This window comes from Petaurus breviceps, unplaced genomic scaffold (genome assembly GCF_028583685.1).
Source record: "Petaurus breviceps papuanus isolate PSGF00001 unplaced genomic scaffold, PetGlider_PUasm1.0 490, whole genome shotgun sequence".
Classification (NCBI taxonomy): Eukaryota; Metazoa; Chordata; class Mammalia; order Diprotodontia; family Petauridae; genus Petaurus; species Petaurus breviceps.
Genome location: NW_027186352.1, coordinates 11,699,931 through 11,713,570, shown reverse-complemented (window position 1 = coordinate 11,713,570; position 13,640 = coordinate 11,699,931). Strand labels below are relative to the sequence as shown.

General features: G+C 48.5%; 1 protein-coding gene across 1 annotated transcript; it reads right to left on the bottom strand.

Moving 5' to 3' along the window:
• Nucleotides 1–776: 776 nt before the first annotated feature.
• Nucleotides 777–3,922, bottom strand: NKX1-2 (NK1 homeobox 2). Its single transcript, XM_069101659.1, has 2 exons — nucleotides 3,706–3,922; nucleotides 777–1,573 (listed from the first exon to the last, which is right to left on the bottom strand). Exons 1-2 carry the CDS (start codon nucleotides 3,920–3,922, stop codon nucleotides 777–779), a joined length of 1,014 nt encoding a protein of 337 aa, XP_068957760.1.
• Nucleotides 3,923–13,640: the final 9,718 nt, after the last annotated feature.

The window sequence follows — 13,640 nt, the reverse complement described above, 5'->3', positions numbered from 1 at the left end:
GGGGCCTTATTTTAATACAATCGGTTTCTTTTGTATTTTAGTTTATTCATTTGAAAGCACGATTCTGAAAGGACTTCACAGGCTTCACCAGACTGACAGGCTCAGGATCCAGGACCACCCTCCTTTCCCCCCCTTCCCCAAAGGGCTAGGTGACGTCTCACATGCTTTCCAGTTCTAACTGTCTCTGATACCAGGAGCCAATCTCCTTCCCAGTGTTATAAAGAAGACACTGTGGTGCTTAAGGAGAGACGTGCCAGGAACGGCCTGAATGCTGTCTCATCCAGAGGGTTGCTATCAACTCTAGGATTCTATGAAATTGTAACCTCCGTCAGCAGAGAAAAAACTAAAGAATGGGGCGCCGGAGGGCGGGGATCTCAGACCCGGCTAATCTTTAGCCGGCTTTTTTTCTCGGTTCTTGAAACTCGTGGAAAGCGAGCTGGAGCTGGAGGATTGGGGTTCAAATCTGTCCTTACTGCTTAATTCTTGAGAGATCTCTCCCTGGACCTCAGTGTCTTCACCTAAAACAAGACAGCCGAACTATACCCGCCCTGGGGCTCCCTTAAAGTTCTAAAGACCAATAATCCTTTGGGCAGAAGGGACGCAGAAGTTCGGGGCCCCATGCTCCCTCAGTTTTGTGTGAGTCTAGGACAGGCGAGACCTCACGGGATGGGACCGGACGCCCCTTCGTGGACAGTTGGAATATCACCACCACAAAGAAGCACCCGAAGGCGCTGGTGAAGCCGAGGCCCCGAGGCCAGCCTGCAGCAGAGGGTCGCTTAGAGGTGTGGGGCATAGAAAGGGCTCAAGTAGGTGGAGCCAAGGAAGGGGGCAAAGGGGCCCCCGGCCGCGGCCGCTGTCAGGGGAAAGGAGGTGGCGGCTGGGAAGAGGACGTTGGCCGAGGAATAGGGAGGGAACGTCTGGAAGTGGAGGGCGCTGGGGCCCGGCGGGCTGGGGCTGCGGCCAGGAGCCTGGACGGCGGCTCCCGGTGCTCCCCCGGCTCCCGCTGGGGCGGGCAGCGCGGCCTGCCCGTCGGCGCCCGGGTTCTGTTTCTTCCACTTGGTGCGACGGTTCTGAAACCAAATCTTCACCTGCGTCTCGGTGAGACTGAGAGCCAGCGCCAGGTTGAGTCGCTCGCAGACAGACAGGTAGCGCGTGGCCCTGAACTTGTTCTCCAGAGCCACGAGCTGTTCGTAGGTGAAGGCGGTGCGTGCCCGGCGGGGCTTAGCGCAGCCGCTGCCCTCGGGTGGCCGCCGGCGCTTAAGGGGCCGCGGCGACTGGGAGCCGTCGGGGCCCGGGGCCAGCGCCGGGGCCCCCAGGCAGCTGCTGTCCCCGCCACCTCGGCCCTCTAGCGTCTGGGGCTCTGAGGGCCCCTGACGCCTTCTCCGCAGCCGCCGCCTCTGTCGTCCGAGTCCTTGTCCTGGAAGCCCCAGCACTCCGTCATCCTCCTCAGCCTCTGCCTTCTCCCCATCTTCATCCTCCTCGTCTTCCTCGTCGTCCTCGTCTTCCTCCACGTAGTCTTCCTCCTCCTCTTCCTCCTCCACCGAGCAGTCCAGGTCGCACTCTGGTCGACTATCTATGGGGGAAAAGCGAGTCTGGCTAGCGGGGACGCCGGCACCTGCGGGATTGGCCCGAGACGCCACGCTCAGCGCACCGGGCTCGGCCCCTCTGCCTCCACCGCCTCCCTGCCCTACTCTCCGGGTCCCGAGACCCCGCTCTCCCCACCGCGTCCTACAGGGCGCTGGACCCGGCCTACTCCCTTAATCCCTCCCCCCTCACACACACAGAAGCCCAGACAGGTTTCCAGTTGGGTGGTGACTACACTGTTAGACAGAAGTAGCCCAAACCCCTCATCTCACAGATGGGGAAACAGGACCACAGACCCGTCCATGGAATCCAGAGCTGGGAGGGGCCTTCACGACTGGGCAAGTCTTTTAACCTTCCTAAGTCCCAGTTTCTTCATCTGTAAAACGATAGGCATTAGACTAGCTAGCTTCTTGAAGTCCCAGAACTCCCTTAGGGAGTTACGATACTGTATCACCAGAAGCGGTCCAGTTAGACCCCCTCCCCCACCTTGCAAACCATGCTGTCCACCCCACTCCTTTTACAGGGGAGGAACCTGAGGCCCAGAGAGAATCTGCACTGCCTCTAGTTAAGTTGAATCTGGGACAATTTAAACTTTATCCCTTGCCATATTGTAGGAATATTTCCCAGTTTTCCCTGCCAAAGAGTCCTGGAATTCCCCATCCTCCCATACCTCCCAAAGAGTACTGGTACCTCACCAAAAAGGCCACTAAGCCCATTGGGTAAAGATATTTGGGGGGGAAATTATTAGGGAGGGACAATTTGGGGGGCAAGAGTAGGGAGAGATCTTATTACAGAAAGATATTGAGATGTCAGATGCTCTCAAGTGTTATGTCTCCCAAGTCCAGAGGAGCCGATTTTGGTCTGTGACCAATATAGATTTGGAAGCAATTAAAAAAAAAGAAGTTATTAAGATCCCCTCCTCTTAAAAAGTGAAATTCCCCCTCTCCCATCTTCTCTCTCCTGCTGTGTTAATAGAGTTTCAGATTTGTGAGGGACCAGATCGATAGATGTCATCTATTAAAGGTAAGTTTTAATCGAGCAATATTAGGATCAGACAGGGAAAGGGGGTTTGAAGTGCGCACCTGCAAGCTGTGGGAAGGAGATATGCAGGAGGCAGTAATAGAATATCGATCAAGGAGGGGGGGAGCTCAGGCCCCCTCTGAGGGGAGACCTGGACAATTACTGGGCCGGGCCTGGCTGTCCCAAGTCCAATCTCCCTTGGCCAAAAGCAACCAGAGACCCAGACAATTATGGCTCAGCTTTGGGTCTGCCCATCTCCTGCGGGTGGGGAGCTTGGGGGGTTGAGATCCCCACCCCACCTTTCCCCTTTTCTGCCCCAGCTTGGGATGGCTTCCCTGCTTCCCCGTACTCCCCCCCCCCAGCCCTCCTGGGCTTCTCTGGGTAGCCATTTCTTTCTAGGGGAAAGATATCTGTTCACCTGCACCCACTCATCCATTCCCAAAACGACGGTAGCAGGAAATTTCTTCCTCCTCTCTGTCTGTGGTGGGAAAAAGGAAAAGGGGGAGGGTGCAAGCGAAAGAATTCCTTCAAAGAAGTGAATAAATAACGCTGTGTTCTCATTCTGGGTCAAAGAAGTTGACCGAAGGAACTGGGATACAAGCAAAGCCAGAAATGAACTTGGTCGCTCCACCTCAATCTCCATCTCTTTTCTTCCCACAACTGAACTGGGCAGAGAGAATCACTGGCTTGCCTGGCAGGTGTATCCTCCAGACATGGCTCAGGGAAGACGATCAGGGCCCGGCAACCTCACAGTTTTGGGGGAAAGGAGAGGCATGTACACCTTACGCCAAATGCTTGCCCCCTCCTTCCGCACGTGGCTCCCCTTCCTTTTTCCTTACCTAACTCTTCCACAGCAATAGACAATCCCCCCCTCCCTCCTCTCCAGACACAGTCTGCTCCCTCCCTCTGTGTCCTGATGTTTCTTGGGGTGGGGGAGGGGGGAAGACATCTGCCCGGGACAACCCAAGTGGCAGGTGAAAAGTTGGAGCCAATTGGAGCCCCGGCCACCTTCAGCCATCCCTTAGTTCCTGAGCGCAGGTAGGGTAGGAAAGGAGAGAGCAGCCGCGGGCCTAGGGGCACGAGAGCGCACAACATCCTTACCAGAGATCTCGGCCTCCCTCCGGTTGCCCGGCTCGGTCTCAGCAGATTCCGCCTGCCCCAAACTTTTCTCTGGCTCCCGGGAGGCGCAGAGGCCTCCCCGGGCCACCGGGCCCTTTCTCCGGGTGAATTTCTGCGGGTCCAGGATGTCTAAGATGGAGAAGGAGATCTTGTGGTGGCCTGGGGCCACTTTGGCCCCGCTGTTCTGACATGCCAGCATGTCCGTCCTTGGAGAGATGCCACTGAACTGGGCAGCCTCAGGCCTCGGAGGACTCACTCGGAAAGGTTCTGGGTAGCTTGGGGCGGGAGATCCGTTGGGTTATCTTGAGGCGAGCACTCCCCCGAGGGTTCCTGGGTCTCCCGGAGGGATGGATGCAAAGAGACAGCGTCCCCCGGAGGGGTGGACCGGCTGATGACTGATGGATGCGGGGCGGGCAGCACGCCTAGGTGCCGCGCTGCCTAGGGAGTGAGGCTGGGGCTCCCGGAGGGTCCTGCACCGAGTGGCGGCGCCGCTGATCTCCAGGAGGAGGAGGGGGTGGGGAACGTGGAGAAGGGGGACTGTAAAGTGAAAAGGCTGGGGGGGAGGGAGGGAAAGGCGGGGGGCTGAGCCGCTATTGGCACTAGCTCAGCTCTGGGGTGTCCAGCCACGTGGAGAGGGATGGAGGGCGGGGGCAAGGGGTGGCACAGCAGAGGGCTGGCTTTCGAAGAGTCGTTGAGCAAACCCTCCCTCCCAATGGTTGGAGCCTCTGGCGCGCAGCTGCTTGTGATCTGGACCCCGGCTCCCGGCTTCTTTGACAAGTAAAGCTTTTTCTCAGCTGCCGCGGGTGACGGGGATTGGGGGAGGGGGCTTGTCATATGAGTTCCATCCCTCCCCCCCCCCCCAGTCGCCAGTTTCTCACGATTCTTTTTCTTCATTCGCCCTAAGGTGCGCCGACAAGCTTCATTCCAAGCGCGCTTAGGCAGATGATTCTGGGCGCCCACCTCTGATGGAGCAAACGGCTGCTTTCTTCATCGCCGGGGTGGATATTGTCTTTGCTGGGATCTGGCAAAGACGCTGCCAGGAGGAGGAAATAGACTCAGGCTAGCCTCGGATTCCCATCTGTCCATACTTCCCTCCCGTCGACCCCCTTATTCAGGGGCCAAGTCTCTTTGTCCTAGTGGCCCCCAGACTCAAAGAGTACCAAAACCATCCTGCCCTTTGCGCACCCCACCCACCTCCCAGATGCTTAAGACTTCTGGGGATCGCACCGACTTGCTGGAGGAGGGGGTGACATTGTTGCGGGGAGGTGGAAAGGATTTCTGATGAGCTCCGAAGCATTCTGGTGCAGCTGGCTGGTCTTGGACGTGGAGAGACCAGGGGTCTAATTTCTGCTCGGACTCTTAGCTGTGCGACCCGGTGCGCTGTCATTTCACCTCTGAGACTCATCTGTAAAAATGAATGGGCTGACCACTGGCCCTTGAGGTCCCTTCGAACTCCAAATCCATGAACCTGATACAGATTTAGCCACTTCAGTCATTTAATCTATGTCTGTTATGACCTGTACGTATCTTGGGGGGCATGGGTGATTGGCTTGGTTTGGTTTGGTTCCCAATCCCTGACTTCACCTACTTAGTGAACAGGTCGGTAGCTTACAGTCATAGAGAGGTGTCTGCTAAGAGAAGGAGATCGGTGGCTTGTACAGGGTCACTCAACCACTATGCTTCCCAGGAGGGACTTGAACCCCGGGGCAATCTAAAGTTCCAAAGAACTGACTCGAGCCAAGAGTAGCGGAAATGGCCACTACTGTGGTCATTACCCACACAGAAGAAGCGAATCTCCCCAGGTTGGGACTCTAGGCTCAGCCATTTGCAGATGGGGAAGGGGGGGGCGGGCATTGGGCTGAGGAGGCAGCAGGTGGAGGCTTTGAAGTCAATGGAAAACATAGACCCTCCCTTCGTCCCAGACCTGCTTCCCCCTGCTTAGAAAGGATTTATTCTAGTCGGGATTTCAGGCCTTGAGAGTGGATAGTGGAAGGAGGGGGTCTACCTGCGTCTCCAAGGGTCCCTGGGAGGCACTGCCCTAAACCATTGCATTGTCCAGGTCAGAGGTAGCCTCTGGTCCCAGAGGCCCACATTGTAGTTCTGTCCCCACCCCCCGGATCCCCCATCCGGGTGCTGGGCTGTCCCTCCCCCGCCCCCTGGGGTTCCAGCACAATGCCTTGGCAATTAGGATTATCAGAGCAGGTAAGGGAGAGGAAGAGGAGGAGCAGCCGGCTCATTCCAGGCCCCATCTGTGATGGAAAAAGAGCCTTTCCAGGGGGTCTCTTTTTTTAGTCTTTCACATTCAAAGCTTCCCTTCTCCACCCCTGGGCTGCCTGGGTATTTACTATGGGTTTGAAAGCCCTTGCCGACCACTTCACTGCCCACAATTTCCATAGAATTCCTGCTCTAAGGAATGGGTCCTCCTCCCAGCCTCTGGAAAGGTGCAGGAGCTTTCCTTGGTCTAACCCAGGGAACCTGGGAGGATGGAAAAAAGTAGGGAGTGAAAAAAGGAAGTAAGAGAGAAAGGGAAGGAAGGAGGGATAAAGGAAGGAAACAAACATAAACAAGAATTTATTAAGCATATCACAGCAACCCTCTAGAGGTTTATAACCACAGCTGAGGAAACTGAGACACACGGAGGTTAAGTGATTTGCCCAGGGTCCAACAGCCAATGAATGTCTGAAGCCATATTTGAACTCACATCTTCCTGACTCCAAGCCCAATACCTCTAGAAAGGGAACATGGCCCTGCTAGGGAAGAAGATGCCTTCTGTTAGGAGCACCAAATGCTCCATAGAGCAAAGGAAAATATAGAGGGAGCAGGTGGCCTGTTTGGTTCCTAACTTCCTCTCCTCTATTTCCCTCTTCCTTCCCTGGATTTGAGTTTCTCCAACCCTTTATGCATTCGATTCAATTCAAAGCATTTCAACAAACACTTACTAAAGTGGTCCAAGGAGAACTAAAAAGGAGGGATGGGGGTGGAGACCCCTTGGAAAGAATGCAGGATGCAAGCCAGGGTGGTTGCTTTCGTGTTTTCCTTTGTTTTGGGGGTTTGTTTGGGGGTGGAGACTGTGACATCAAAACAAAGTAGTGAATATGTAGAACAAAGCCCAGGACTCCAGTGCTCGGTGAGCCTTTCATTTGGGTGTCCCCTTCAATGATCCAGAGCACGCCCCACAGATGCCTGGCCATTCTTAGAACCCTGTCCGTGGCTCCCCACGGGGAGGCTGCCCTGACGCTTCTTCACATCACCTCACCTGGGGAGGACACAATGGGGTAGCCCAAGCTGGCCTCTTGTAATTCAGTTATACATTTTCCTAATGACATTTTGAGCTCCTGTTCTTTGAAATTCCCTATTAGTTATGTGTATACATGGGTAATGAACATAATTAAGGGACATAGGGCTGTCACCCTATATATAGCTGACATAGGAGTTAGGTAGGACTTAGGGATTGGATTTGGGATTTCAGTAGTGTGGGGAGCTCCCAGGTGTTAACACTCCCTCTAGCGGTGCAGTCAGCACTTGTGGCACTTTTGGTGTTACCAAGCTGCCTAGAGCACAGAGAGGTTAGTGGACTTACCCAGAGTCACACAGTCAGGGCGTATCAAAGGCACAACTTGAACTCAGGTCTTCCTGGCTCCAAGGCTGGCTCTCTGTCTCTCTATCCTCCTACAGCGTCTCTCACATACTGGGTATCCAAAGTCAAGAATGAGCCTTTTCCTGTCCTTAAATTAATGCCTCCTTTTTGACTCTTTCCCGGTGCTCGACCGGTGGCAAGTGCTTGATAAATATTTGTTGAATGATCGGGTCTACATCGTATGCACATCGATGACCGTTTTCCCCAAGAACTAAAAAGGGACATTTTAATAGACTTTGAAGTTTGCAGATCATTTTATAAACATTCTCTAATTTGAGCCTTGTCATAACCCCATGAGGGCAGAACAGCAGCTAGGGTTAGTTCCATTTTGCAGATGGTCAAACAACAGAAGTGACCTATGTAAGGTAACTGACAATTTCTTTGGGAAGCTCTAAGCTTTTGTCCCAGAAGAAAATCTTGGTATTTCCTCCACCCATTGTCCCAGGCAGGATTTGAATCTAGGTCTGCTGGATACCAAGTCCATCACTGTATCCTCAGTATCAAGCTATTTCTCAAAGTAGCCATTAAGTTTTCTGAAGCTTTGTCCAAAATGAACATTTCACGGTTCCCTGCAAAAACTTATTGCTGTCTTCCAAGTTCAGGGCTGATGCATTCTGAAGTGGATGGTAGCAGCTATGCTCTGAGTCAGGTGGAGCCCATAGGGAATGAGTAGAAGATTAAAATGGTGCCTTTCTTTTTGCGAGAACTTGGGAATTGCTCAGAAATTTTTATCATTCTTGTTGAAGGAATCTACCTTTCCATAAAGCTCATGAGATTGGAGCAAGAGAGAATGAGTTTACCTAGAAGGCCAAAGAAATGGTCTAACCCTAACCCTAACCCTAATTCCGCCACTAACCCTAACCCTAATTCTGCCTCTAACCCTAACCCCTAAATAATGCTATATCACTCAAAACTTATCAGAGACAGGTCTGGGCCTCTTTAAAAAATGTTGATACACTTTATTTTGACAAAGATACTTCCCCAAAATGCCCAAAGAATCTCCCCTACAAAATACATTGTCCTGCACATCAACTGGGGAATGGCTGAACAAGCTTTGGTATATGAATGTAATGGAATGCTATTTCGCAATAAGAAATGATGAACAGGCAGATTTCAGAAAAACCTGGGAAGACTTACATGAACTGATGCTGAGTGAAGTGAGCAGAACCAGGAGAACATTGTACACAGGAACAGTCACGTTGTGTGATCATCTTTTATGACTCAGCTCTTCTCAACAACACAATGACCCAAGACAAGTACAAAGGACTCAGAATGGAGAATGCTCTGCACATGCAGATTAAAAGCTGAAGGGCTCTTAATGCAGATTGAGGCATACTTTTTTTCACTTACTTTATTCTTTTTCATGCTTTTTTCCTTTTGATCTTTTTTTTTCTTTCACAACTATGACTAATAGGGATTTTTTTTACATGATAGCCCATGTACGACCTATATCAAATTGCCTATCAATTTAGGAAGGAGGTAGGGGAGGGAGGGAGAAAGGGAGAAAAATTTGGAACTTAAAACCTTGTGAAAATGAATGTTAAAAATTGTCTTGATATGTAATTGGGGGGAAATACTATTAAAAATACATTTCCCCCCAAAAAATACATTTGCTGATGTGAATTGGTTCAGTCATTTTGGAAAGCAATTTGAAATTGTGCCCCAAAAGTCGCAAAACGGTTTCTACCCTTTGACCCAGTGATAAAACTAGGCCTATCCCCAAAGAACTCAAAGGAAGAGAAAAATTACCTATATATACCCAAAAAATATTTACAGTAGCTTTTTTGGGAGAGGGCATCAAAGAACTTGAAGCGAGGGGTATTCCCATCAGTTGAGGAATGGCGGAACAAATTAAGATAATGGAATACTATTGTGTCACAAGAAATGAAAGGGAGGTGTCCAGAGAAGTCTGGGAAGACTCAAATGAACTGTTACGGAATAAAGTGAGCAGAACCAAGAGAATCATTGATATGGTAACAATAACATTGTTAAGATAAATGACTTTGAAAGATTTCAGCTCTCTGTCCAATGTCAGGACCAACCGCAATTCCAGACCACTGATCGTGGTGATGTCAGAATGAGACATGCACTTTTTTGGACACAGAGAATGTGAGAATTTGTTTTGCTTTACTCTGGATATTTTTTGCATGTTTTTTTTTCTTTTCAATTAGGAGGACAGGAGAGAGAGAGAGAATAAATGCTTGGTGATTGAAAATTAAAATGGCAAAAATACACCCCCCCATGAATTATTATTGATCAGTAACATTATTGACCATTATTACAGATAACTTGCCATCTGCCCTACCCTAGTACATATCATACCCTTCTCCCTTTCTACCTTATTTTCTTGCTCTGATAACAGCAACCAAGTCACAGCTGCCATTGGCACTGGAAAGAGCCTTATAATCCAGAGCCTTATGGCCAGCCTAACAATCTCTGTGGCTTCTTAGACCAAAGCTGGCCTACCTGGCCCCCATGTCTTTCTATGTGCTGTGATTCCTAATTATAGTTTCCCAAGTTTTATCTATATCCTTTATTCAACAAAAAAGGAAAGATATTTTAGAGCTGACTATGCATATGCAGACAATAAACAAAATAGACTTATTTCAATAGGATAATATAATTATTTACCAAATATTGTCTCCCCCACCCCTAGGCTTGGCCAAGCTATTCAAACACCATCCCAAGTCAGAAATCTCTATTCTTTTAGAAAATTAACTCTTTGAGAACAAAGATCCTGTCTTGTTTTGTGTTTGCATCTTTATCTACTAATTAGGTACAAGGGAACATAATAAATGCTTAGCTAAATATGTTCACTGTTCATTCATTCATTTTCTCATTCATAGTTGCTGCATTGGTTTAAAAAAAACTTTTTTTATGTTTCTGTTTTCCACCACAGTCCTTTCCTGACATAATCTATCCCTCCACCTTGTAATAAAGAAAAACAGGTAACCCTGCCCCATCTCTCCTTTAGGGTCAGAGCCTGACCCCCCACAGCGAACTTCTCACCTCTACTCCTGCTTCACTAGAGATGTATTTCATCATCTGTTTTCTGATGAGAGATTGGTGATTCCGGACAATCAGACTCCAACTGCCTTTTCTCTTCCCCTTTGTGGCAGTCACTGTGTATTTTATTCTGACCTGGCTTTCTTCCCTCCACTGCAGCTCCTAGGAGACTCCCCATGTTTCTCTGAAGCATTCCTACTCATCACTTCTCATGGGGCACCTGCATCCCAAGACATCCAGACTCCATCTTATTCAGCCACTCCTGCTGGCCCCATTTTCATTCATTTCTGCTTGCTCTGTTCACTATCAGATCAGTTTGAGGCCACCAGGCTGCTATGACTGAAACAGAAGGGCAGATTGGTTTGGGAGGAAAGTCACCACATCTCCAATTCTCTATAGATTGTGGGGGTCAGGCAATGTGAGCTCTCTTGTTCTCCTTTGGGAGAGAAAACCCAAAACGAGTTAAGTCTGTTGGAATGCCAGCCTGGGAATGGTAATGGAATCGTTTTGACATCCTACTCAGTGGGGCAGCTGATTTCTCCTGCTGTTTTCCTTTAATGCACAGATATGTACGTTTATTTTTAGCAATCCACCATCCCTGTGCTCCTGGCCTGGCTTGTTTTCTCAGCGTGGACATTAAAATTCTGCCTGAGTTCTGTCTTTAAATTGCTTTGATGCTAGGTGGGTTTCAACCCTGACCTGTCCTGATGGCAAGTGATGGCTGTAACAAGCAGCGGATCAATATTCATAGCGGGTGTCCGGGACTGATAACACTGGCCAAGACAATGTTCACCATCAGCGTGGACAGCTGAGATATTGGACCATTAGTGATGTTGTTTTAAATAACCCGCTCCCTGGCTGGGGCTATTTAATGACTTTCACAGTTTAGATAGTATCTTTAAGGAGAGGCCAAAGACTGTTCTGGAAGCGCTGATGCAAATCAATGATGCCAAGCTCTCAGGAAAAACAAAGCGCTTGCCTAGAATTTCCACCCAGAATCCTCCACAGGCTGCTGCCCCATCAGGGATGGGGAGTGTTGTCAGTGCATGCCAAAGGGGGAGCAGCGTCGCCAGCTGAGCTAAAACACCTGTGATAACGGCTCTTCATCCTCCAATTTCAAACTAAGAGTTCGGTGATGATGCCCTGGGTAGTGATGTCCAGCTGCAGAGATGAGGTGGCCGGAATTTTATCCCAAGGCATTGAATTCAAAGGGCACCAAATTACTTTTTATTTATTGCTGTCATAAACTCACTGACCTAGGCAAAGAACAGACCTCAAAAGGTTATGAGCCTAACCTCCTCCTTTTTCAAATGAAGAAACTCAGACCCAGGGAGATGGCAAAGTGGAGATTTGAACCCAGGTCCTCCGATTCCAAATCCCTTGCTGTTTCTACCATACCACACTGCCTCCTTTATAGTTTTATAATTTTTATTTCTTTTTGTGTCCTAATAATGTTCTTGGTTCTAAATCTGAATCATTTCTAGATATATTGCTCTCTACCCTTACTTTATATAATAAAGAAAAACTATTAAGCAAAACCAACTAACATAGCAACCATGCCTTATGGCATATGCAGTATTCTACACCCATAGACCCCCCTACTGCTCCAAGAAAATTAAAAGATTCTTTTCCTCATCTCTCCTTAATGATGGGCACCAAAATGAGAGGATCCAGGAGCACTTTTCACTTTGTAGCAGCTGATAACAAGAAAGCTTAGCACAAGGTACCAAAAATATTGGTGAAAATAGGAAGCTCCCAGATGGAGAATGGATTACACCCTTCGGGTCCCTCCCAATGCTCTCCATCAATGACCTCTGTCCCTCTAAGTTTTGCACTGTGTACTACTATTCTTCACATTCTGAGATGAGGAAACAGAGGTTCAGAGAGGTTGTCTGAGACAGGATTTGACGTTTTGTCTTGACTCCTCATCCAGCACTCCATCCACTGTGCCACATGCATCTCTTTCCTTCTTTAGAGAAAGGGAAGGAGAGACTGTAACTGCAGAGTATCTGGTCAGACTTGGTTGTTTCTTCAGCTGGTTTGGCTAAACAAGAAAAGGCTCACTGGATGGAGTGGTGGGTGAGATATATCCCGAAATGGTTGTGACATAAAGATATAAAAAGGTTTTTTAAAAACCCATAAAATAGTTGATATCTGGGGGAAGCTCCAGCTTTACCAGCACTATGTGAGAGGCAAGCAGAGACTTTGTCCTGTTCTGAGTTTTTCTATAGTTGACTTCAGCCATCAGGAATGTAAAATATTTTGAATATCATGTCAACTTCTCCAAGGAAGCTTTATTGCTCTCCTCAGTTGCTCGTGCTTTCTACTGCCCAAAGACTCCCATCCTGTGAAATTACTTTGTATACACTTAATATTATTTCATTGCATACATGTTGTTTCCCCCTAGTAGAATGGATGCTCCTTGAAGGCAGACTCTCTTATGTTTGTCTTTGGGTCTCTGGTGCCTAACACTGTGCTTAATAGATCCAGCTTAATACATGCATGCAGAATGGAAACTTTGCACAGAAAATGCCTAGTGTCTAATAAAAAAAGCTTCTTCATACTGTATTCTGATGACTTCAATATATGCCATGTCAGACTCAACTCCTGTATAACTGTCTACTTAAGGATGTTGTGGTGCAATGGAAAGAACACTGGAACTATCTGGAGGACCTGAGTTCAAATCTTTCCTTTTGCCACTTTCACCTGTGGAACCAAATCACCTGACTTCTCTGGATTTCTTGTCTCCTCATTTCTAATATAAATGAGTGGGACAAGTGTTAAGTCTGTGGTTAGTATGCCTTTCAGCTCTCAAATCCTGATCCTAATGTGCTATTGAAAGGTGGCTAAAAGCATTCAGATCCCAAGGGCACCAAGTTTTTTATTTTTATTTACATAGGTGTTTTTTTGGGGGGGAGGAGAGGGGGCAAGTTTATAGATCACAGGATTTAAAACTGTAATGGCTTTAGAGATCATCTAGTTAAACCTCCTCCTTACTTTAGAGAGGAAAACTGAGACTCAAACATGAAAGTTGACTTGCTCAAGGTCACAAATGGAAATAATTTATATTAAATATTTTCTAAGTGTGCAAGAAATATTAAAGAATTAAAACATTTAAATATCATATGAAAGAAATTTTCAGGAGGATTTTAAACTCTTTTTTTTTTTGGAGAGGGGAAGGTAGGGCAATTGAGGTTATGTGACTTGCCCAAGGTCACACAGCTAGTTTTGTGTGTGTGTGTGTGTGTGTGTGTGTGTGTGTGTGTGTGTGTGT